Raw genomic sequence first — 24,338 nt, 5'->3', positions numbered from 1 at the left:
TGGGGAGCGAGCCGGGGACCAATTCCCACGGAAACCAAGGAATAACGCACGTGTGATTTCAGATGAGCAGGCAGGGGGAACAGTGGCTTGTGCTTGTTTTATACCGTGAGGAGAAGCAAACGGGAAGCTCACGGGGGCACAACAAGAAACTGACAGGGGATAGGATCAAATCCACACTCTACCACCCTACAAGCAGCACCCCCACAACTTCCCCACCACCTACATTTGTCTCTCCCAACATGCGCTCTTAGAAATTGCTGTTTGGGCAGGCCTGAGCCACCAGTTCTGTGGCGGCCAAGTGTGTCTGGATCAGAAGGCAGGGTCATGCCCAGTTGCATTCAGTCAACAGACACGGATTGAGAACAAACCTCTTACCTGCCCCACAAGCACAAAGGAGAAATAAGGCACTAAGGAGAAACCCTTGGGCCCCGTCTTCCTGCTCACCTGTCAGGCAGGCCAAGAACCTGTGCAGGTGAGATGCAAAATGATTACGAATGCTCTCAGGCCACGTCGTGTTTGCAAAGATCTGAGGGGCAAAGACGCCGCTGAGCAGCCGGAGCAGGGCCGGGATGTAGGCTCCACGTACTGTCCCAAACTGCACGGTCGCCTCAAAGTTCTCTGGGGTGATGGTAACCGGTGCTCGGCGAATGAAATATGCAATCTGGTTTTGGGTCTGTGGGGAAGACAGGAGATCACAGCTCAGTCCCCAGGACTACCCAGGATGCCCAAAGGAACTTACAGCTCTAATCATGAAAACTTGGTTGAATTCTTTGTCAAAGTCCCTTGGTGAATTCTGATCCCTTTCTTAATGTAAGTGCTATGAAAGATTTCCTGCTCTTTGTGGGGACATAACAGAATCCACACCTGGAGATGTGAGGAGAAAGGCGGGAAGCAGGCTTGGAGGCTGCGACCCTGTATTTTGCTCAATTTGGCTCCAGAACCTAGCACAGTGCCTGGTGCATAGTACATATTTAATACATGTTTGCTGGATGGATGGATGCATGGGTGCATGGATCATGCATGGATGGATGGATAGGCTGGGACGGAATGGATAAAGCATTTCAGCCATGAGAAAATCAGAAAGAAGGACTAGAAGTAAGAGACAATTGTCTAGGCTCTCCTTTTAGGTTGCATATATTTCTTTCCTAATTTGCCATTTACCTTTCAATTTTGCTCAGGGTGAGTTTTTGCTGCTGTTTATATCTAGAAATGTATAATTTTCACAGATAAATCTAAAATATTTTATTTTTTTTTAAAAAAAACTATATTTATTTATTTGACATGCAAAGCAACAGAGAGAGAGAGAGACAGAGAGATCTTCCATGTGCTGGTTCACTCCCCAGATGGCTGCAACATAGGTGTGGGCCAAACCAAGACAAGGAGCCAAGCACTTCCTCTGGGTCTCCCATATGGGTGGCAGGGGTCCAAGCACCTGGGCTGTCATCTGCTGTCTTCCCAGCACAAGCAGAAGCTGCATCAGGAGCAGACAGCCACAACTTGACCCAGCACTCTGATACGGGACGACATCGCAAGCAGTGGCTTAACGTACCTCACCACTATCCAGCCCCTATTTTTTAAGCTGATTGATTGATTGATTTGAAAGATGGAACAAGAGAGAGAGGGAATTTTCCATCTGCTACTATACTCCCCAAATGCCTGCAACAGTGGTCTGGGCCAGGCTGACGGCAGAGCCGGGAACTCCATCTGGGTCTCCATGTGGGTGGCAGATACTCCAGTACTTGAGCCACCACCTGCTGCCTCCCAAGGTGCACATTAGCAGGAAGCTGCATCTGTGGCAGCCACAGTGATGCAGGCCCCAGATCATGCTATTATAATTAAAGGTGCTAGATTTAATTTCACTTGAATTACACAGAGCAAAACGAGATTAAAGCAGATAGAAAGGAATTGCTAACTTCAAATGCATGTTTCTTTACCCAAGAGCGAGCATTCGGCCAAGCAGTTGGGCACCCACACCCCCCACACTGGAGTGTGTGGGTTCATTATCTAGTTCTGGCTACTGAGTCCAGCTTCCGTCTAATGAGAGGCAGCCAAGATGTCTCAAGTAACTGGGTTCCTGCCATTCACGTGGGAGGGAGGCCAGGACGGAGCTGCTAGCTCCAGGCTTCACCCCCCTGCCCTGCCCCTCCGAGTCACTGCAGACATTTGGGGATTGAACAAGCAGATAGGAGCTCTCCTGTTCTCTCTCCCTCAAATAAATAAATAAATTTATTTTTTTAAAAAAATGTTTCTGGGGTCAGCGCTGTGGCGCAGTAGGTTAATTATCCGCCTGCGGCGCTGGCATTCCATATGGGCACTGGTTCTAGTCCCAGCTGCTCCTCATCCAATCCAGCTCTCTGCTGTGGCCTGGGAAAGCACTAGAAGATGGCCCAAGTGCTTGGGCCCCTGCACCCACATGGCAAACCAGGAAGAAGCACCTGACTCCTGGCTTCAGATTGGTGCAGTTCTGGCCATTGCGGCCATTTGGGGAGTAAACCAACAAAAGGAAGACCTTTCTCTCTGTCGCTCCTTCTCACTGTCCGTAACTCTACCTCTCAAATAATTACTAAATAAATAAATATTAAAAAATATGTTTCTGGGACAGGTTAAGCCACTGCTTGGGACACCTGCATCCCATATCAGAGCCCTGGTTCATGTCCCAGTTACTCTGCTTCTGATCCAGCTCCCTGCTAGTGCACCTGGGAAGGCAGCAGATGATGGCCTGTGTACTTGAGCCCATGCCACCCACATGGGAGATTCAGATGGAGTTCCTGGCTCCTTTGGCTTGGCCCAGTCACTGCTGTTACGGGCATCTGGGAAATGAATCAGCAAATAGAAGATCTCATTTTTATTTCAAAAATTTATTTATTATTTATTTGAAAAGCAGAGTTACAGAGAGAAAGGGAAAGACAGAGAGATCCTCCATTCACCTGATCACTCCCAAAATGGCCCCAGTGGCCCAGGCTGGGCCAGGCGAAAGCCAGAGGCTGGGAACTCCATCCAGGTCTCCCATGTGGGTGGCAGGGGCCCACATGCTGCGTTCACAAGTGCATTGGCAGGCAGCTGGATCAGAAGTGGAATAGCTGGGACTCAATCAGTACTCATAGGGGATTCTGGTATTACAGGTGATGGCTTAACCCACCATGCCACAACACTGGCCTCATGGAAGATCTTTTTCCATCTGTCTCTGTCTCTGTCTTTCAAATAAATAACTAAATAACTAAATATTTTTTTTAAAAAATGTTTATTTACCCTGAAGAGAGATTTCTTCTCCCTACCCAAAAATAAATAAATAAATAAACTTAGGGCCAGCGTTGTGATGTAGCAGAAACAGCCCCCGCCTGTGATGCCGGCATCCCATATGGGTGTCAGTTCATGTCCCAGCTGCTCCACTCCCAATCTAGCTCTCTGCTAATGCACTTGGGAAAGCAACAGATCATGGTCCAAGGGTCTGACGCTGTGGCTTAGTGGGTAAAGCCACCGCCTATAGTGCCGACATCCCGTATGGGTGTTGGTTCAAGTCCCAGCTGCTCCACTTCTGATCCAGCTCCCTGCTATGGCCTGGGAAAGCACCCATGTGGGAAGACCTCTCTCTCTCTGTCCCTCCTCTCTCTGTGTAACTCTGACTTTCAAATAAATAAATAAATCTTAAAAAAAAAAAAAAAAAAAAAAAGAACATGGTCCAAGTGCTTGGGCCCCTGTAACCCACGCGTAGGATCCAGAAGAAGCTCCTGGCTCCTGGCTTCAGCCTGGCTCAGTGCTCACCATTGTGGCCATCTGGAGAGTGAGCCAGTGGATGAAAGCTCGCTCGCTCACTCTTTCTCTCTCTCTCTCTCACTCTTTCAAGTAAATCTTTTTTTATATATTTTATAAAGATTTATTTTATTTATTTGAAAGACAAAGTTACAGAGAGAGGTCTTCCATCCGCTGGTTCACTCCCCAGATGACCGCAATGGCCAGAGCTACACCAATCCGAAGCCAGGATCCAGGAGCTTCTTCCAGGTCTCCCACACAGGTGCAGGGGCCCAAAGACTTGGATCATTTTCTACTGCTTTCCCAGGCCACAGCAGAGAGCTGGATCGAAAGAGGAGCAGCCGGGACTAGAACCGGCACCCATATGGGATGCCGGCGCTTCAGGCCAGGGCTTTAACCTGCTGTGCCACCGCGTTGTCCCCTTCAAATAAATCTTCAAAAAATAAATAAATAAATAAAATGACAGGGTCTGACATTGTGGTACAGCAAGCTAAGCTGCTGCAGTGCTGGCATCCCATGTGAGTGCCAGTTACAGCTCCAGCTGCTCTACTTCCCGTCCAGCGCTCTGCTCATGCACCTGGAAGGCAGCAGAGGACGGTCCTCCTACTCCAGAGACCCAGAGGGAGCCCTGGGCTCCTGGCTTCGGCCTGGACCGGCCCTGGCTGATACGGCCATTTAGGAAGTGAACCAGTAATGAATGAGAGATCTCTCTCTCTCTCTCTCTCTCTCACACACACACACACACACACACCCCTCTTCACCCCTCTTCAAATAGATAAATAAATCTTTTTTTTTTTTAAAAGAAAATTAAAAATGACTTTCTATTCCATGATGGCTGGGAACCACTGGGTCACAATGCCTTTCCTGCATGCCACTGGTCTGGGCTTAGAAGTCTAAGTCTAGCCCGAAGTCTCCCCTTAGGAAGATAACTTGGGTTTTTGATGTGGGGCCTAACAAATTTTCCCAAATTTTTTATTTTGAAATAATTATAGTTCATACACAAGTTGCAGAAAAGCCACAATGAGCAACAACATGCCATCATCTAGATTCACTCACTGGTAACAACTTGGCCCTGTTTGCTCTAATAGGCTGAGCCATTTAAGAATTAGCTACAGCCGGGCCAGTGCTGTGGCACAGCGGGTTAACGCCCAGGCCTGAAGCGCTGACATCCCATATGAACAACTGTTCAAGACCCGGCTGCTCCTCTTCCAGTCCAGCTCTCTGCTGTGGCCTGAGAAAGCAGTAGAAGATGGCCCAAGTCCTTGGGCCCCTGCACCTTGTGGGAGACCAGGAAGAAGCACCCGGCTCCTGGCTTCGGACTGGCACAGCTCCGGCCATTACGGCCAATTGGGGGGAGTGAACCAGCGGATGGAAGACTTCTCTCTCTCTCTCTCTGCCCCTTCTCTCTCTGTGTTGAAGTAACACCTTGACAGTAGGGACTCCATTTTGGAGAACCTGAGACTCCATTCTGGGAAGGTGCCCCCCCCACACCGTGAGACTCTGGTCTGAGACTATGATCTAAAACAGTTGAACAATAGCAGTCCACTACATCACACTTGGCAGAGCACAGAAACCCCCTACCATGATCACTGAAGCTTGGAAGTGGATAGGCTGCACCTGGGTTAATGATTAAAAATGTAATTTGTCTATGTCCTACATATGATTAAAACCAATACCTGGATTAATGTCAAGATTATAATTGGAATTGTTAAGATTGTAACTGGTATTGTCAAGATTATAATTGATACTAGTTTCGCATACGTTTTAGGTCAGCTTGACCCCGGTAACCATGTATTCCCCCCTGTTCCTAGCAACCATGAATGCCCCTCCCAATTTTATGGTTTTTGCCTTTATAAACCCTGTAGCTTTGGGCCTCAAGGTCGAGAGTTCTTTAGGGCATGAGCCCGCTCACCACCGGCAATAAAGGACCATCAGATTTTATCAGTGTGTGGTGCTCCTCTGTTTGCACTGGCTCAGGTACAACAGTGTAACTCTTTCAAGTAAATAAATAAATCTCAGAAAAAAAAAAAAAAAGAATTAGCTGCAGCCTTCATCACAGGATGCCAAGAAGAGTTTCCAGCGCTTTCCTCCTCAGAGAGAGGATTCCCTCCAACATACTCAACACTGGAATGATCACACTCAGAAAAGCTAGCTTAATACTGTATAGAACGTGCAGTCCGGGGGCGGGCGTTCAGCACAGTGGGTAGGTAACCACTTAGGGCACCTGCACCCCATGTTGGAGTGGCCATGTCTGAATCCTAGTTCCACTTCCAGTTGTTTCCTGCTAATGTGCACCTTGGGAGGCAGCAGGTGATGGCTTGGGTGTGCAGGGCCCTGCCACCCATGTGGGAGACCCAAAGTGAGCTTCAGGCACCTGGCTTCAGTCTGGCCTTGAGATCTGGATCGAAAATAGTGCAGCTGGGACTCAAACCAGCACCCATATGGGGTGCTGGTGTCATTAATGGAGACTTAACTTGCTACACCACAATGCCAGCCCCCTCTGTCTTTCAAATAAATAATTTTCAAATGGCAGCATTGTGTTTAAATAAATAAATATAGCACAACTACAAGTTCCAAATGATGTCTTTCTCACCCACGATGCAATCCAGGATCACACACGGTCATGTGCCCTTATTCTCTTTTAATTTTGAACAGTTCCCCAGCCTTCCCTTTGTTCATGGTATTGGTATTTCGAGAACTCCGGAACAACTGTTTTCCAAAATGTCCCTTAATTCGGATTCATCAGCTTGCTTCCCCATTGTTAGACTCATGTTAAATATTCTTGGCAGAAGTACCACACAGGTGATGTTCCCAAAGAACGAATGCCCTGCGATTCCAGTAGCTTAACTAAGATTTGCACTGATGCTAAGCACGGCGTTAACCAACTTCGTGCACCGGAGTGTGTCTTTTTCAATTCCAGGATTCAGTGCCTCCTGCGTTTCGGGGAAAGCCTTTGCCTTTTGTCTTTAATTTTACATTGCTTCATTTGCTGGCTATAACTACACCCTTTCTAACTCACTCAGGTCTGTCTTTCAAGTCTATTAATTTCTCTCTAATTGTGTTAATGTCCTCGGCTCTTTCTTCTGCATGCACTGTGGCTACTTCAAGCCTCTCCTCCATGTCGATGACAGGATTTTCAGCCATCGCCATTCGGTTCCTTGCTGTGTCTGATCTACTAGTTTTGTAACGTGCTGGTTTATGCATTTCCTAAAGTCTGCGCTCGCCCCATTATCTCATTCTCAAATTTTATCGTTTCATCCCTTGGCTTTTTAATTGAATGCATGTTCTTCTTAAGTTGCACTCTACCACGACGCTGTTGTGAGGGGTCCCCTCTGCTCCCTTGTGTGTGTGTTCCTCTTTTGCATGCTTTGTTCCTTTTTTTTCCCTTCCTGGATGTAATACGCTTGCTGTTGCCGTACAATTTCCTTTCATTTTGCTCATGCTTGGGCAGCTCTGTGAATTCATTCTTTTTGCTCTCACGTACTGTGGGCGACTTTTCGATGCCCCACTGTGAGAGACCAGTTTATTTTGCCTCTTGAAGTGAAAGTGAAAGGATTGGGTATTTTATGTTTTATTCACTTTGCTCTAGCCTGAGAGAATTGCATGAGGGAACAGGCAGGTGGTTAAGGCTAATTTGAGGCAGTGTAAAATCTTTGTTAAAACACCTAGGCTCTCTCTGTCTTTGGAGATTTTTGTAAATGCTCTAAAGGTTCACTCCATCCACCTGGGGATGCATCATTCCTGGGGGCAGGATGGATCCCCCCAACTCAGAGCTTAGGCTTTGCATTGGCTGTCACTTTTAAAAATTTATTTTTAACCTATTTGAGAGGCAGAGAGAAAGAAAACAGACAGACAGTAATCGTCCATCCACAGGTTCACTCTCCCAACCCCACAAGGACTGTGGACAGGCCAGCTGAAGCCAGGAGCCTGGATCTCAATTCAGGAATCTCCCACGTGAGTGGCAAGGATTCAAGTACTCAAGTACTTGTGCCATCACCTGCTGCACCCCAGGGTATGTGTTAGCAGGAATGCTGGAATCAGGAGTGAACCAGAACTTGAACCCAGGCACTGAAAAATGGGAGATAGGTGTCTTAATTGCCTGGTCAAATGCCTGCCTCTGATCACCTTTAAAAAAAAAAAAAAAAAAAAAGATTTATTTGAAGGGCTGAGTTACAGACAGAGAGTGACAGAGAAAGAGGTCTTCCATTCAATAGTCCAGACTGGGCCAAGCTAAAACCAGGAGCCAGGAGCTCCAACCAAGTCTCCCACGTGGGTGGCAGGGATCCAAGCACTTGGACCATCTTCTGCTGCTTTCCTAGGTGCATTAGCAGGGAGTTGGTCCAGAAGTGGAACACCATGGACTCAAACCAGTGCTCATATGGAATGCCAGCAACGCAGACAGTGGCCTAACCCTTTGAGCCACAATGATGGTCCCCCTCCCCTACCCATGGCATCACCATTTTTAAAGCCCCTTCTTTTGTCTGTTAATGCTTGGGGAGTTTTTCTACGTGATATTGTGTTTGTTATGTTTCTTGCTTATTTTATTCAAGTGTAATAATTTCCTAAGGAAGTTTCAACTGCCATTTTAATAAAAATACTATTAAGTATTTGCTTTATTCAGAATGTATTTCATCGTACTAGACTTTTTTTAATTAAAAAACTTCATGTTCCATATGTTCCCCAGTTCTACCCGTTGACTAATCCCATCCTTCCTCACAGATTTTGAAATGCCATTTTTATAGAAAATGCTTACGTATCTGTTTCTGTACTTTCTATTTTTCGGTATTTCCTATGTTTCTGTGCTGTTGCTGATAATGTCTATTTTTGTACTTTCGACATTTTTGTACTCTTGCTTACAATATGTACCCCCGACCTTGTACAACTCTGTTTTAAGTATTGTGGTTTGACAAAAGCTTTTCATGTTCACAAGTCCCCTCCATCACTTCCCATCTTCGTCATGATCTTTGACATTATTGTGTGCTTCTCTGGTTACATTTTAAAATCCTTTACACGGGAGTCTAGGCAATGTACCATTTGGGCATAATGGAGTTGCATTAAGATGCATTTTTTTAAATGAGATGATCTTTGTTCTATTGAGATTCCCGATCAAGAACCAGGACTTGGCTCACCATTGAGTCAGATCTTTCGCAGCCAGTGACAAAGTTGTTTTCTTTCATATAAATGTTACTTTGAGTATTTATATTCAGGGCTTGGCATTGAAGCACAGCAGATTAAGCCACTGCCTGCAATGCAGGCATCCCATATGGATGTTGGTTTGAGTCCTGGCTGTGCCACTTCCAATCCAGCTCCCCGCTAATGCACCTAGGAAAGCAGCTGAAGGTGGTCCGGGTACTTGGGCACCTGCCACCCACATGGGAGACTAGGATGGAGTTCCTGGCTTCTGGCTTTGGCCTGGCCTAGCCCTGACCGTCATGGACATTTTGGGGAGTGAATCACAGGATAGAAGATATATCTCTCTCTCTGGCTCCCTATCTCTCTAACTCTGCCTTTCAAATAAATTAAATAAATCTTAAAAAAAAAAAAAAATCTCATTTGGGACCGGTGCTCAGCGGGTTAAAGCCCTGGCCTGAAGCACCGGAATCCCATATGGGCACCAGTTCATGTCCTGGCTGCTCCTCTTCTGATCCAGCTCTCTGCTATGGCCTGGGAAAGCAGTAGAAGATGGTCCAAGTCCTTGCACCCACATGGGAGACCTGGAAGAAGCTCCTGGCTCCTGGCTTCAGATTGGCGCAGCTCCAGCTGTTGTGGCCATCTGGGGACTGAACCAGTAGATGGAAGACCTCTCTCTGTGTCTCTACCTCTCTCTCTCTGTAACTCTTTCAAAGAAATAAAATAAATCTTTAAAAAAAAAAACCTCACTTAATATTTTTAAAATATAATTTTTCTAAATATTTATTTATTTATTTGAAAGTCATAGTTACAGAGAGAGAGGAGAGGCAGAGAAAGAGAGAGAGAGAAAGAGAGAGAGAGAGAGAGAGAGTCTTCCATCTGCTGGTTCACTCCCCAATTGGCCACAATGGCCAGAGCTACACCAATCCGAAGCCAGGAGTCAGGAGCTTCTTCCGGGTCTCCCACGTGGGTGCAGGGGCCCAAGGACTTGGGCCATCTTCTACTGCTTTCCCAGGCCATAGCAGAGAGCTGGATTGGAAGAGGAGCAGCTGGGACTCGAACCAGAGCCCACATGGGATGCCAGCACTGCAGGTGTCAGCGCCCCAAAATAATAATTTTTTTTGACAGGCAGAGTTAGACAGTGAGAGAGAGAGAGAGACAGAGAGAAAGGTCTTCCTTTTTCCGTTGGTTCACCCCCAAGTGGCCGCTACAGCCAGCGCGTTGTGGCTGGCGCACTGCGCTGATCCGAAGCCAGGAGCCAGGTGCTTCTCCTGGTCTCCCATGCAGGTGCAGGGCCAAAGCACTTGGGCCATCCTCCACTGCCCTCCCGGGCCACAGCAGAGAGCTGGACTGGAAGAGGAGCAACTGGGACAGAACCGGCACCCCAACCGGGACTAGAACCTGGAGTGCCGGCACCGCAGGCGGAGGATTAGCCTATTGAGCTGTGGCACCAGCCCCAAAATACTAAATTTTAAAAGACATCAATAGCTTTCTATGGGATAGAAACCAAATTATTTCCTGTAACATGTAAGGCCCTTTGCAAGCTAAGGCCAACTCACCTTTTCAGTATCATTTCCCACTCCTTGTTCTTTGCACATAAAATGTTCTTTAATGAACAGCTTTGACTTAGTCTTGGTGCAATCCTACTTACCTTCCTCCCCAGGTCAAACATCACCACCATGGCTAAACCTCCCCAGAATTCCACTGGTTGCTCCAAGAGAGTCTTGCCCATGCCCCACAATGTGGCGTAAATGTCTGCTTGTAGATCTGTCCTCCATGCTAGACCCCAAGATCAGCAAAAGCAAAATACTGCCTGCTCCTCCTCCATCTCCTTGCTGCCAAGTGGGGTGCCCAAATACAGTGGGGCTCAGTGGACTGCAGGGAACAAAGGTCAAGGATGACAGAGAAGGTCCAGCGCTGTGTGCACCTAGTAGGCTAAGACTGCCTGCAGTGCCAGCATCCCTTATGGGCACCAGGTTGTGTCCCGGCTGCTCCACTTCGGATTCAGCTCCCTGTTAATGTGCCTGGGAAAGCAGCAGAGGATGGCCCAAGTAGTTGGGAACCTGCACCCACATGGGAGACCTGGAGGAGGCTCCTGGCTTTCAATTGGTCCAGCTCCAGCCATTGCAGCCATTTGAAGAGTGAACCAGTAGATGGAAGGTCTCAAGGTCTCTCTCTCTCTCTCTCTGAACCAGTAGATGGAAGGTCTCTCTCTCTCTCTCTCTCTCTCTCTCTCTCTCTGTCTTTCAAGTAATAAATAAATCTTTAAAAGAAAAACAAAGGATGACAGAGACACGGGGAACCCTCAGCTCCCTGGAAGAGTAGAGTACCCACCTGTACTGGCACGCCCAGGTCAAGCTTCAGCCCAAAACAGGGGTCAATGTAGAAGGTGAGGACGGGCTGCGTGGAGTCCTGGGCAAACTGCTCCAGAGCAGCGTCATGCTCCTCTGTCCACACGGCATCCGCCAGGCCCGTCAGCACAGCCCGGGAGAGGAAAAGGGGCTTCTACGGAGGGAGAACAGACAGTTAAAGCAGGGCAGTGCCACGATGAGCCATTCTCCTACCACAGTCACACGTGAAGATGGGGGGAAGCTAAGGTGGCTGATGGATAGGACCCGAGCCTCTGAAGAAATGAGACCAAAGAGCCACTCGCCTCTAGGACAAAAACAATGGGTCACAGAGGAAAACCACGGGCCCATATCTGTCCACGATGTTTCATCTGCATCTGCGTTTATCAAAATACTTTATCAAGGCCAGCGCCGCGGCTCAATAGGCTAACCCTCCGCCTGTGGCGCCGGCACACCGGGTTCTAGTCCCCATCAGGGCGCTGGATTCTGTCCCAGTTGCCCCTCTTCCAGGCCAGCTCTCTGCTGTGGCCCAGGAGTGCAGTGGAGGATGGCCCAAGTCCTTGGGCCCTGCACCTGCATGGGAGACCAGGAGAAGCACCTGGCTCCTGGCTTCAGATCAGCGCGGTGTGCCGGCCGCAGCACGTCGGCTGCAGCGGCCATTGGAGGGTGAACCAACGGCAAAGGAAGACCTTTCTCTCTCTCTCTCTCTCTCTCACTGTCCACTCTGCCTGTCCAAAAAAAAAAAAAAAAAAAAAAAAAAACCTTATCAAGCCACCCCGAAACTCAAAGGTAAACGTGAACTAAGGGGATGTGTAGGACAATTAGCATCAGGCATGGAGAGCATGAGCCAGAAAAAAGGGTGATTAGTGTAAGAGTGTGTCAGCATTGACTTTGGAAAAAGAAAAAGGAAAAAAAAAAAAAGAAAAACAGAAGACACCAAGGGATAAGCTGATTAGGTGTTGTAAGTAGCTAGAAAAAACTTAACCTACGGAACTCTGCTAAATAAATTAAGGAAACTAGAAGAGATGAAGTTAGAGCTCAGGCCGGCACCGCAGCTCAACAGGCTAATCCTCCACCTGTGGCACCAGCACACCAGGTTCTAGTCCTGGTCGGGGCACCAGATTCTGTCCCGGTTGCCCCTCTTCCAAGCCAGCTCTCTGCTGTGGCCCGGGAGTGCAGTGGAGGATGGCCCAAGTCCTTGGGCCCTGCACCCACATGGGAGACCAGGAGAAGCACCTGGCTCCTGGCTTCAGATCAGAGCGGTGTGCCCGCCGCAGTGGCCATTGGAGGGTGAACCAACGGCAAAGGAAGACCTTTCTCTCTGTCTCTCTCTCTCTCTCTCACTGTCCACTCTGCCTGTCAAAAAAAAAAAAAAATATATATATATATAGAGAGAGAGAGAGCTCAGTGAACTTGAGATGCCCCCTGCTGGCCCCCCAGTCCTCCTAGATGATGAGGAGGGATCTGTCCATTTCCAGGTCAAGAAAATGTAAGATACAGGGCTCTAAAATCTTTCCTACATGAATACATGGATGAAAACACTAAGACCCCAATAAATAAATGGACAAAGGACATGAATGGGAGCCAGCATAGTGGTGCAGCAGGTGAAGCTGCCACCTGCCACAATGGCATCCCATATTGTAGTGCAGATTCTGCTTCCAATCCAGCTCCCTGTTAATGTGCCTGGGAAAGCAGTGGAAGACGGCCCATGTACTTGAGTCTCTGCCACCTATATGGAAGACCTGGAGTGAACCAGCAGATAGAAGATCTCACTGTCTCTCCCTTTGTCTCTCTGTCTTTCAAATAAAATCTTTTAAAGAAGAAGGGACTGGGATGGTGCTGTGGTGTAGCGGGTAAACTCTCCAGCCATGGGGCCAGCATCCCATATGGGCAACAGTTCAAGTCCCAGCTGCTCCTCTTCCGATCCATCTCTCTGCTGTGGCCTGGAAAGGCAGTAGAAGATGGCCCAAGTCCTTGCACCCACATGGGAGACCCAGAAGACGCTCCTGGCCCCTGGCTTCGGATCGGCACAGCTCTGGCCGTTGTGGCCATCTGGGGAGTGAACCAGCAGATGGAAGACCTCTCTCTCTCTCTCTGCCTCAGCCTCTCCCTCTGTAACTCTGCCTTTCAATCAAATAAATAAATTTAAAAGAAAATGAGAAATATACAAAATAAAAAATGGACATGAACAGACATGTCGTATCCAAAAAAAGAAAATGCATGCATGAAAAAATGTTTCATTTCACTTGAAATCTCCCTCTCTCTGTCACGCTGTCTCTTAAATAAAATAAATATTAAAGAAAAAAACTTAGAGATGCACTTTATACTTTGACTCAGTAACTCCACATATAGGAACCTATGTTAAGGAAATATTAGGTTTTTTAATGTGTTTATTTTATGTGTTGTATTATTCATTATAGTATCACTATAAAAGCAAAATTTTACAATGATAAATGTACAAGAATAAGAATCTGGAAAAGCAGCAGAGAATGGCCCAAGTCCTTGGGCCCCTGCACCCATGTGGGAGACCCAGAAGAAGCTCCTGGCTCCTGGCTTCAGACTGCCCAGCTCTGGCCATTGTGTCCTTTTAGGGAGAGAAACAGCAGATGGATGATCTCTGTGTGTGTGTCTCTCTCTCCCTCTCTTCCTCTCTCTTTCTGTAACCCTGCTTCTCAAATAAATAAAATCTTTAAAAACAAGAACAAAAAAAAGAGTAAAGGTTTAACGAGGGGCCAGCCCTATGGTGTAGTGGGCAAAGCTGCCACCTGTAGTGCCAGAATCCCATATGGGCACCAGTTCGAGTCTCGGATGCTCCACTTTCAATTCAGCTCCCTGCTAATGTACCTGGGAAAGCAGCAGAGGATGGCCCAAGTATTTGGGCCCCTGCACCCATGTGGGAGACCCGGAAGAAGCTCCTGGCTCCTGGCTTCAGTCTGGCCCAGCCCCAGCTGTTGCAGCCATTTGGGGAGTGAACCAGCAGATGGAACACCTCTCTCTGCCTCAGCCTCTGCCTCTCCCTCTCTGTAATTCTGCCTTTCAAATAAATAAATAAGTCTTTAAAAAAAAAAAAAAAAAAGATTTTAGGCCGGCGCCGTGGCTCACCAGGCTAATCCTCCGCCTTGGGGCGCCGGCACACCGGGTTCTAGTCCCGGTCGGGGCACCGGATTCTGTCCCGGTTGCCCCTCTTCCAGGCCAGCTCTCTGCTGTGGCCAGGGAGTGCAGTGGAGGATGGCCCAAGTCCTTGGGCCCTGCACCCCATGGGAGACCAGGAGAAGCACCTGGCTCCTGCCATCGGATCAGCATGGTGCGCCAACCGCGGCGGCCATTGGAGGGTGAACCAACGGCAAAGGAAGACCTTTCTCTCTGTCTCTCTCTCTCACTGTCCACTCTGCCTGTCAAAAAAAAAAAAAAAAAGATTTTAACAGAGGTACATGCATCTAAGAGAACACTGCATGACCTTTACAGCGGTGTCCACAAAAAGTACATAATAACATGAAGAACAATAACGTATTTTGTGGAAAATATGAATACAGACTTGTAATATATGGTACAGTTAACTGCTCACTCAGGCCACACATATACTAAAGCATAGTGCAGTTAAGATTATGCAAAGAATCACTCTATTCCTAAAGTTGTGTTTATGAAATGCACGAAGTTTGTATTCCTCAAATAAAAAGCTTCCACAGAAAAGAAAAAAATTTAATTAATTAATTTTAAAAAGATTATACAAAAAGTGAAATTGTACACCTATGCACAGAGAGAAAAATCAAGATATCTTCGTTGGATATGCTGGATACTATGAGTTTTATTTTCCCTTTTTTTAATTTAAAGATTTATTTATTTATTTATTTATTTATTTGAAAGTCAGAGTTACACAGACAGAAAAGGAGAGGTAGAGAGAGAGAGTGAGAGGTCTTCCATCTGCTGGTTCACTCCCCATTTGGCAGCAATGACCAGAACTGAACCAATCTGAAGCCAGGAGCCAGGAGCTTCTTCCAGGTCTCCCACACGGGTGTAGGGGCCCAAGGACTTCTACTGCTTTCCCAGGCCATAGCAGAGAGCTGGATTGGAAGTAGAACAGCTGGGACTCGAACTGGCACCCATATGGGATGCCGGCACTGCAGGCGGCGGCTTTACCCGCTACACTACAGCACCGGCCCCTGTTTCCCCTTTCTTTTCCTTACTTCTCTGTTCCTTTTTTTTTTTTTCAATGGTGAGTCATTCTTTTTCTCTCTCTTTTTAAACAATGTCAAGGTCACCACTCTATTCTTCTCACTGAGCTCTGCTCCAACTTGGAAAAAAAGATGTGGGGGTCATTTAGTGCAGTTTCTTAAGGTGGCTGATAGACATCCTTCACTCAAAGGAGAGAACTCAAGGTAAGCAGACAAGAGAAGATCTTAGAAATTGGTATCCAGAGGGTTGGTGTTGGAATTCCTGACTCCAGGCTCCTGGCTTTAGTCTGGCCCAGCACCAGTCATTTCAGCAATTTGGGGAGTAAACCAGCAGATAGAAAATGTCTCTCTCTCTTTCTCTTCCCCACCTTTCTCCCTTTTTCTCTGTAACTTCGCCTCTCAAAGAAATAAATCTTTACCCAAAAAGAAGGTACCTAATTGGGACAACATCTGTCCACCCTGCTCAGACCTTCACTAAACAACTGATCAAATCCCACCCGAGGAGGGGACAGAGGCAGGACAGCAGGGGGACCCGTCCCACACTTCAAGCCTTCTTTTCCTGGAGGGGGCAAGGATGCCTTGGTGCTTTGCTCAGTAAACTGCACTTGTAGCCGGGGGAGAGTGAAGCAGCAGACAGCGACCGAGCGGCTAGGAGGGTGTTCCTGGGCCTTTCACTCCTCCACTGAGCTTCTTCCTCCACGGTGCTGGGGGAAAGTATCGCCTGGGGGAGACCCGCACCTACCACATCTGCTTCGGGCTCCGCCTCTTCCTCTTCCTCCACTTCAGGTACATCCAGAACTGGCTCTGGGGAGACCAAAGACAGAAACAAAGGCATTCCTTAGAAAGTTAAACAGCTACCAATGGACCTAGCCACCTCACTCCCAGGTAGACGCCCCAGAGACTTCAAAGCAGGACCCAAGACATTTGTACGCCAATGGCACAGAAGCACTTTTCTTTTTTTTTTATTTTTGACAGGCAGAGTGGACAGTGAGAGAGAGACAGAGAGAAAGGTCTTCCTTTTGCCGTTGGTTCACCCTCCAATGGCCACCGCGGTAGGCGCGCTGCGGCCGGCGCGCTGCGGCCGGCGCACTGCGCTGATCTGATGGCAGGAGCCAGGTGCTTCTCCTGGTCTCCCATGGGGTGCAGAGCCCAAACACTTGGGCCATCCTCCACTGTACTCCCTGGCCACAGCAGAGAGCTGGCCTGGAAGAGGGGCAACCGGGACAGGATCGGTGCCCTGACCGGGACTAGAACCCGGTGTGCCGGCGCCGCAAGGCGGAGGATTAGCCTAGTGAGCCGCGGCGCCGGCCTAGAAGCACTTTTCGTAACAGGCGAAAGGCGGAAATAACCCAAGTGTCCACCGACAGATGAACGTACGAATGCAACACAGCATACATGCAGACACACAGTGGGACACTTGGATTATTCACCATGGGAAGGAGTGAAGGTGTGATTCACACTGCGACGTGGATGAACCTTGAACACATGAAGAAGTGAACTCACAAAAGACTACACGTTGGCCGACTCCATTTATAGGAAATGTCCAGTGTAGGCAAATCTATAGACAGGACACAGATCAGTGGTTCCCAGAATGTGGGGAGAAACTGCTCTGAGGGGAGGCTGTGATGCAATTTGAAAGTAAAGATTGGCCGGCGCCGTGGCTTAACAGGCTAATCCTCCAGCTTGTGGTGCCGGCACACCGGGTTCTAGTCCCGGTTGGGGCGCCAGATTCTATCCCGGTTGCCCCTCTTCCAGGCCAGCTCTCTGCTATGGCCCGGGAAGGCAGTGGAGGATGGCCCAAGTCCTTGGGCCCTGCACCCACATGGGAGACCAGGAGAAGCACCTGGCTCCTGGCTTCGGATCAGCACGATGCGCCGGCCCACAGCGGCCATTGGAGGGTGAACCAACGGCAAAAAGGAAGACCTTTCTCTCTGTATCTCTCTCTCTCACTATCCACTCTGCCTGTCAAAAAAAAAAGAAAAAAAAAAAAGTAAAGATGTAGGAGTTGTCTAACACTGAGCAGTCAAGTGCCTTTCTTTTGAGACAATGAAATGTTCTAAAATCAGATGGTGGAGATGGTCACACAGCTTTGTGAATATACCAGTGCCTACTGAATTGTACAGTTTTTTATTCTTTTATTTTATTTTAGAGATCGATCTTCCATTCACTGGTTCATTCCCCAAATGCCTGAAAAAGCCAGGGGCTGGGCCAGTCCAAAGCCAGGAGATGGGAACTCTGTCCAGGTCTCTCACACGAGTGACAGAGACCCAAGCACTTGAACGATCACCTGCTGCCTCCCAGTGCTATGCTTCATGCCTGCCCCATGAATCGGATGCTTTCATAGGGTGAATTTTATAGATGAATGGTCTGTCAATTTAAGAAGCTGACTGGACCTGGGTGCAGGCAGCACTAAAGCTATTCCAAGCATTCAGGTTCTGCCCTTCTGTTCTTCCTCCAACCTCTTCCCACGTGGAGAAGCCGAGGCTGCCAGGAATCCGCCCTCCTGGGAACCACCAGGCTCCTGGGCACTCAGTTCTGCCATGGTCACTCTGGACTCCCACAGCCCCGGCAGCTGTTTCCCTGTCCCGGGATCGGCTTGCAGCTCATGTAGATCAGGCTGTCAGCGGTGGGGTTTCCATTCCCCATGGGGGGAAAGGAGGAAGGAATAAAAGGGAGAGAACCAGCAGACCCTGGGGAGCAGGGCACCCTGACTTCCAAAAAGGAAAACTAAGAGGGGAATGAGGCCAAGGAACAAAGTTAGGAGAAGATGGAGCAGGTGGTTCCTGGAGCTTAGTGGTGAGCAGGACAATCCAACCTCCTTGGGCACACTGCTGGTTTCCCAGATTTCAGACAGGAACCAGGCCAGGGGAGGGAGACCGGACAATCTTGGGGTAATCTGGCTTTGTCTTTTTTTTTTTTTTTTTTAATTTATTTGACAGGCAGAGTTACAGACAGTGACAGTGAGAGAGAGAGACAGAGAGAAAGGTTTTCCTTCCGTTGGTTCACCCCCCAAATGGCCGCCATGGCTAGAGCTATGCTGATCCAAAGCCAGGAGCCAGGTGCTTCCTCTGGGTCTCCAACGTGGGCGCAGGGGCCCAAGCACTTGGGCCATCCTCCACTGCCTTCCTGAACTAGAAGAGAAGCAACTGGCGCTGCAGGCTAAGGATTAGCCAAGTGAGCCACGGCGCCGGCCCTGGCTTTGTCTTTTTAAACACAATTGATACAAGGCCTAAAAACATGCAATACTATAATAGCATACAACATCCATAGATAGATGCAGTAAAAAATTTAAAAACAAGCTTGAGAATGACAACTAACTATTCAAAATAGCAGTGACCTCTGCAGAGAGAGGGCAGCTTGGGGAGAGACAATTAGAGACAGTCAATTGGCCGGCGCCGTGGCTCAATAGGCTAATCCTCTGCCTTGCGGTGCCGGCACACCGGGTTCTAGTCCCGGTCGGGGCACCGGATTCTGTCCTGGTTGCCCCTCTTCCAGGCCAGCTCTCTGCTGTGGCCCGGGAAGGCAGTGGAGGATGGCCCAAGTGCTTGGGCCCTGTACCCACAAGGGAGAACAGGAGAAGCACCTGGCTCCTGGCTTCGGATCAGCGCGATACGCTGGCCGCAGCACACCGGCCATGGCGGCCATTGGAGGGTGAACCAACGGCAAAAGGAAGATCTTTCTCTGTCTCTCTCTCTCACTGTCCACTCTGTCAAAAAAAAAAAAAAAAAAAGTCTTAAAAAAAAAAAAGAGACAGTCAATTGCTGCTGTCACAATTTATGGAATTACTATATTATTCTCTGTATTTTTTTTCTCTTTTTTTCTGAAATATAGGTACAAAATCCCTACCCAGGGGCTGGCGCTGTGGCACAGTGGGCTAAAGCCCCAGCCTGCAGTGCCAGCATCCCATATGGGCAACAGTTCAAGTCCCAGCTGCTCCTCTTCCGATCCAGCTCTCTGCTATGGCCTGGGAAAGCAATAGAAGATGGCCCAACTCCTTGAGCCCTTGCACCTACGTGGGAGGCCTGGAAGAAGCTCCTGGCTCCTGGCTTCAGATCAGCTCATCTCTGGCTGTTGCAGTCATTTGGGGAATGAACCAGCATAATGGAAGCTCTCTCGCTCGCTCTCTCTCTCTCTCTCTCTCTCTCTGGCTCTACTTCTCTCTGTAATTCCTCTTTCAAAATAAATAAAGTAATTATTTTTAAAAAAAATCCCTACCCAAAACCCTTGGGGTCAGAGGGGTGGGCATTTGGCCTAGCGTTAAAACAGTTTGGGATGCCCGAATCCCACATCGCAGTGCCTGGGTTCAATTCCTGGCTGCAACTCCTGGTTCCAGCTTCCTGCTAATGCATGCCTTCGGAGGCTATGGTGTCAGCTCAAGTAATAGGGCCCCAGCCACCCACATGTAAGTCCCGGATTGAGTTCCCTGCTCATGGTGCTTGTTGCGGACACTTGGGGAGTGAATCGAGGGATGGAGTTCTGTCTCTGTGTCTCTCTGTAGTTGTCTCTTTCTCACTGTCCCTTTACCGCTCAAACTTTGTTTAATTAGGCCGGCGCCGCAGCTCACTAGGCTAATCTTCCACCTGCGGCACCAGCACCCCAGGTTCTAGTCCCCGTCGGGGCACCGGATTCTATCCCGGTTGCCCCTCTTCCAGGCCAGCTCCCTGCTGTGGCCCGGGAGTGCTGTGGAGGATGGCCCAAGTGCTTGGGCCCTGCACTCGCATGGGAGACCAGGAGAAGCACCCAGCTTGAGGCTTCGGATCAGTGCAGTGCGCCGGCCATAGCGGCTATTTGGGGGGTGAACCAACGGAAGGAAGACCTTTCTCTCTGTCTCTCTCTCTCTCTCACTGTCTAACTCTGCCTGTCAAAAAAAAAAATGTTTAATTAAAAAAAAATTCACAGTCAGGTATATTTCAGAATTTAGAACCGTGGGGGTGGCTGTTTGGTGTAGTGGTTAAGACATCTCTTGGGATGGTTGCATCCCATATGGGCATGCCTGGGTCTGAGACCTGGCTCCATCTGTGATTCCAGCTCCCTGCAGATGCATACTCTTGAAGGCAGCAGGTAATGGCTCAAGTGGTTGAATCCCTGTCACCCACGTGAGAGGCCCAGATGGAATTCCCCATCCCTGACTTCATCCTGGCCCAACTCAGCTATTACAGGCATTTAGGAAGTGAGCCAATAGATAGGCACTCGCTCTTGCGCGCTCTCTCTCTCTCTCTTTCTCTCTCTCTCTCTATCCCTGCCTTTCAAATAAATTAATTGTAAAAAAAAAAATTTAGTGAATGGCTTTTTTAAAAAGAGAATTTAGGACTGTAATATCAGAAGTCACATCACATGGTGTGCAGCCCTCTCCCCCAGCCCCAGGGGCTCCAGATCAGCAGGCAAAACAATCAAACTTTTAGTATTATGGGTATTTCTGAAGCAAAATATGTGACTATTTACACTAAGGAGCTTAAATAGACTATAAATACCTTCACGTTGGCCTGGGTTAGGCTTAGATGCCAAACTTTAGGGAGGTAAAAACCTTTCAATTGTTAGGGCTTTCGAAAATCACAGGTAAGGGGTTATGAGTCTGATTATCATTCTCCTTCTTCTTGTAATGGAAACTGAAGAGCCCTTAAGGAAGCAAAGGATATGGACACAGCCCTCGACAGTGTCTGCTCTCCAAGCCACCATCTCACCCAGAAGTGTTCCAGCACCCCCCACCACCACCACCAGTCTCCAGGAGACCAGGCCACGGCCCTTCCCCAGTGCCAAAGACTACAGGGACCAGTGTTGGTTTCAGGGCTGGTTTGGGGGCCCAAGCTCTTTCTGAACCTCGGTCTGGGTTAGGGAGCAGCAGAAGACTCTGCATCAAACGACAGGACGGCCTGGAGCTGCGAGAGCTGATACATTCATTTCCCAGCTCCTTCTCCAAATGAAACCTCGCTGTTTCCCCCAGCCCTCCTCCCCCTCCTCCCCACCACTCCTCATCCCCAGCCTCCAGGAGCCAGCCCCCGTGTTCAACTGCTTTCAGCTGTGTCCTTGAGCGCTCAGCAAGGAAAATGCTGCATGTCTCTGAAGTCCTGGATTCGAGGGCAGGTGCCTATGGCCCTAGCTGTCTCCCAGGCCCACAGCTAATCTCTCAGCCTTTGTTATCAAAAGGGGGACTGCGGTTCTGTCCATCTCGACAGGCTGCGGGCAGGGTACAGGAGGCCTGGGTGAAAGGGTCGCCCTCCAGCACTCAGCTCACGGTCCTGTCTACACTGGCAGTGTTTGAACAAATAGCCCAGTGACAGCAACAGCTACCCAAAACCTTGCAACCCTGCTGGCTCCCACTCTCCACACAGGAAAGGGACCTCTCCAATCAAAGCCACAAGTGGCAGCCTCTTTAAGCTCTTTTCTCGCTGGATCTAGACTTCTTTTCCTGTCGCCCTGAACCTGAACCTCCACGGTCTACCAAGTCCCTGCCAAAATGAGGGCGGAGATACAAGAGCCTTCAACAGATGGCAGAAAGCATCAGCCGGGCTTAGGATTCAAAGGGTGGCAGAGCAGGCTGAGTCTCCATGGTGATGGGCTTAATGGGAGAAAAACATTATTTGTTTTGCCACCCAGGGTGAAAATGGGAAAAAGGAAGAGATCAAACCCTCTTCAGTCGGTGGGAGCAACCAGGAGCACTTGAAATGAGGAGGAAGAGGCTAGAGAAAGCGTTGGCTGGTGAACTCCTGGAGCACTGGTGGGAATTTTTTAGGACAGAAAGAACAAGAAGTATAAGGCACAAAAAGAGACCCAGTGGCAGGGCTCAGGATCTGCTGAACCCCCACGGCCGGCAGGGCAGGGGGGTCGAGGGTGGTCACTGAGTTCCCAACCCCCCATTTCTAAGCACCCCTTGCCCTACTAAGTACCCACCAGGTTCCTCCTTGGAGAGCTCAGGCTGGGGCTCCGGCTCAGGGACAGCAGCGGGTGGTGCATCCTCCACAGCCTGTGTAGCCAGAGGGGCCTGAGCAGCTCGCCCCGCCCGGGGGGCCCGGGAGCCTCCACGGCTCCCTCTCCGTTTCTTCTCAGCTTTGCTGGACATGGTGCAGGCAAAACCTGCAGGCAACAAGAGTTGGGAGTCCACAGCCAGATCCCATCCCCAGTCAAGCCCTGTGATACCCATAGTCCCTTTTGAATTCTCAAATTGATCAAGACCCGCAACATGATCATCTTTCTCGGAGTACCCGCCCTGCTCCCTTCTCAAAGGGGAGAAGTAGTCGAGAAAAGTCTTCTCTCTTTTCCAGATACCCCACTTTCCTCAGAGCATTGAGCTAAAAATCAAAGCCCCTCAAAACATTAGGAACAAATAGAAATTAAAGATGATGTCCCGGCTGGCCAGCGCCGCGGTTCACTTGGCTAATCCTCCACCTGCAGCGCCGGCACCCCGGGTTCTAGTCCCCGTCAGGGCGCCAGATTCTGTCCCAGTTGCTCCTCTTCCAGTCCAGCTCTCTGCTGTGGCCCGGGAAGGCAGTGGAGGATGGCCCAAGTCCTTGGGCCCTGCACCAGCATAGGAGGCCAGGAGGAGGCACCTGGCTCCTGGCTTTGGATCAGCGTGACATGCCGGCAGCGCAATGGCCGTAGTGGCCATTTGGGGGGGTGAACCAATGGGACAGGAAGACCTTTCTCTCTGTCTCTCTCTCACTGTCTAACTCTGCTTGTCAAAAAAAAAAAAAAAAGATGATGGCCCGGGGCTGGTGTTGTAGCAGGTTAAGCCATAGCCTGTGACACCAGCATCCCATGTGGGCACCAGTTGGAGTCCTGTCTGCTCCACTTCTGATCAGCTCCCTGCAGGTGCACCTGGGAAAGCACCAGAGGATGACCCAAGTGCTTGGGCCCCTGCCACCCAAATGGGAGATGCAGATGAAGCTTCTGGCTCTTGGTTTCAGTCTGGCCCAGCCCTGGCCATTTTGGCCATTTGTGGAATGAACCAGCAATGGACAATCCCTCTCTCTCTGTAACACTGCTTTTCAAATAAATAAGCCTTTAAAAAAAATGGTGGCCTACCAGACACCCCACTAATAAGGGTTTAGGATCACCTATCTCTGCCAAGGGTATGGAAACGAGACAATCAGGAAAAGATCTCCTAAGCCTAGAGGTGGTTCCCCCAAACCCTCAACCATGGTACCCCCCAGACAAGGGTAGAGAGCAAAACTGTCCCCACGTTCCCCATCTCTGTCACTGCGGCAAAGCAAGGTGATTTTCCCCGGTAGCTCCTTTCCTCCCAAGTTAAATGGAAAAACGCTCCTTCTACTCACGCTGAAATCTGCAACGTCTTAAACAAAGAAAAACAGTATTTGCCACGTGTCTCTTTAGTGTTGCAATCCTGCCGGCGGGAACCCTGCTTTGTGTGGACTGTCTCCCAGTACAGCTGGCTGGGTAACTCCGTGCTGACAGGAAAGATGGGGCTCACTTGATCCCCAAACGCCCTGAGATCAGACGATCAGACTGGAAGCAGGGAGGACAACCGTCACCCAATAAACAATTGTGAATTGTGCAATGGGGGTGTCGGGAGGGGGAGGGAAATGGACGCAGGAGGAAGACCCCCACGCTGGCAGGTGTTCAGACTCCCCAGGGCCATGTGCCACTTCTGGGCAGCGCCTCTTCATCCAGCCTTAGCCTCGCGGCCACCTGTGGCTCTCCTCCCTCAGCCCCACAGGCTGCCATGGGCATTGATCACAGGTTATGAATTTCAAACTTGAAGGATTTGTACTTTGCTCCCAGGAAAAAACGTCCGGTTAGGCCAACAAATCGATAAAACCAACTACAGCATCGCAGCTTCCGCCGCCGGCCTCTAGGGAAGTGTCAGGCGGCTGCCCTGCCTCACGCCCCCGGGGCCCCTCACCGCGCACTTCACCTCGTGACCCCAGCCCGCGAGGAGGAACCGTCCTAGTCGCCTGGGACCCACTCTCTTACTTGGATACCA

At 49.4% G+C, this 24,338-nt stretch overlaps 1 protein-coding gene across 2 annotated transcripts in view; it reads right to left on the bottom strand.

Annotated features, from left to right (window-relative positions):
• The window catches only part of DNAH2 (dynein axonemal heavy chain 2), a 117,208-nt gene extending 94,751 nt beyond the window's left edge, over positions 1-22,457 (bottom strand). For both annotated transcript variants that reach the window (XM_062216438.1, XM_062216439.1), the window contains exons 1-4: positions 22,289-22,457; positions 16,143-16,204; positions 11,215-11,385; positions 445-673 (exon numbers count right to left, since the gene is read on the bottom strand). In XM_062216438.1, coding sequence (XP_062072422.1) covers positions 445-673; positions 11,215-11,385; positions 16,143-16,204; positions 22,289-22,457 — 631 coding nt within the window. The remainder of the gene's footprint in view (positions 1-444; positions 674-11,214; positions 11,386-16,142; positions 16,205-22,288) is intronic.
• Positions 22,458-24,338: the final 1,881 nt, after the last annotated feature.

Source organism: Lepus europaeus, chromosome 18 (genome assembly GCF_033115175.1).
Source record: "Lepus europaeus isolate LE1 chromosome 18, mLepTim1.pri, whole genome shotgun sequence".
NCBI lineage: Eukaryota > Metazoa > Chordata > Mammalia > Lagomorpha > Leporidae > Lepus > Lepus europaeus.
Note: the sequence above shows the minus strand (reverse complement) of the source record. Positions and strands in the feature narration are given on the sequence as shown.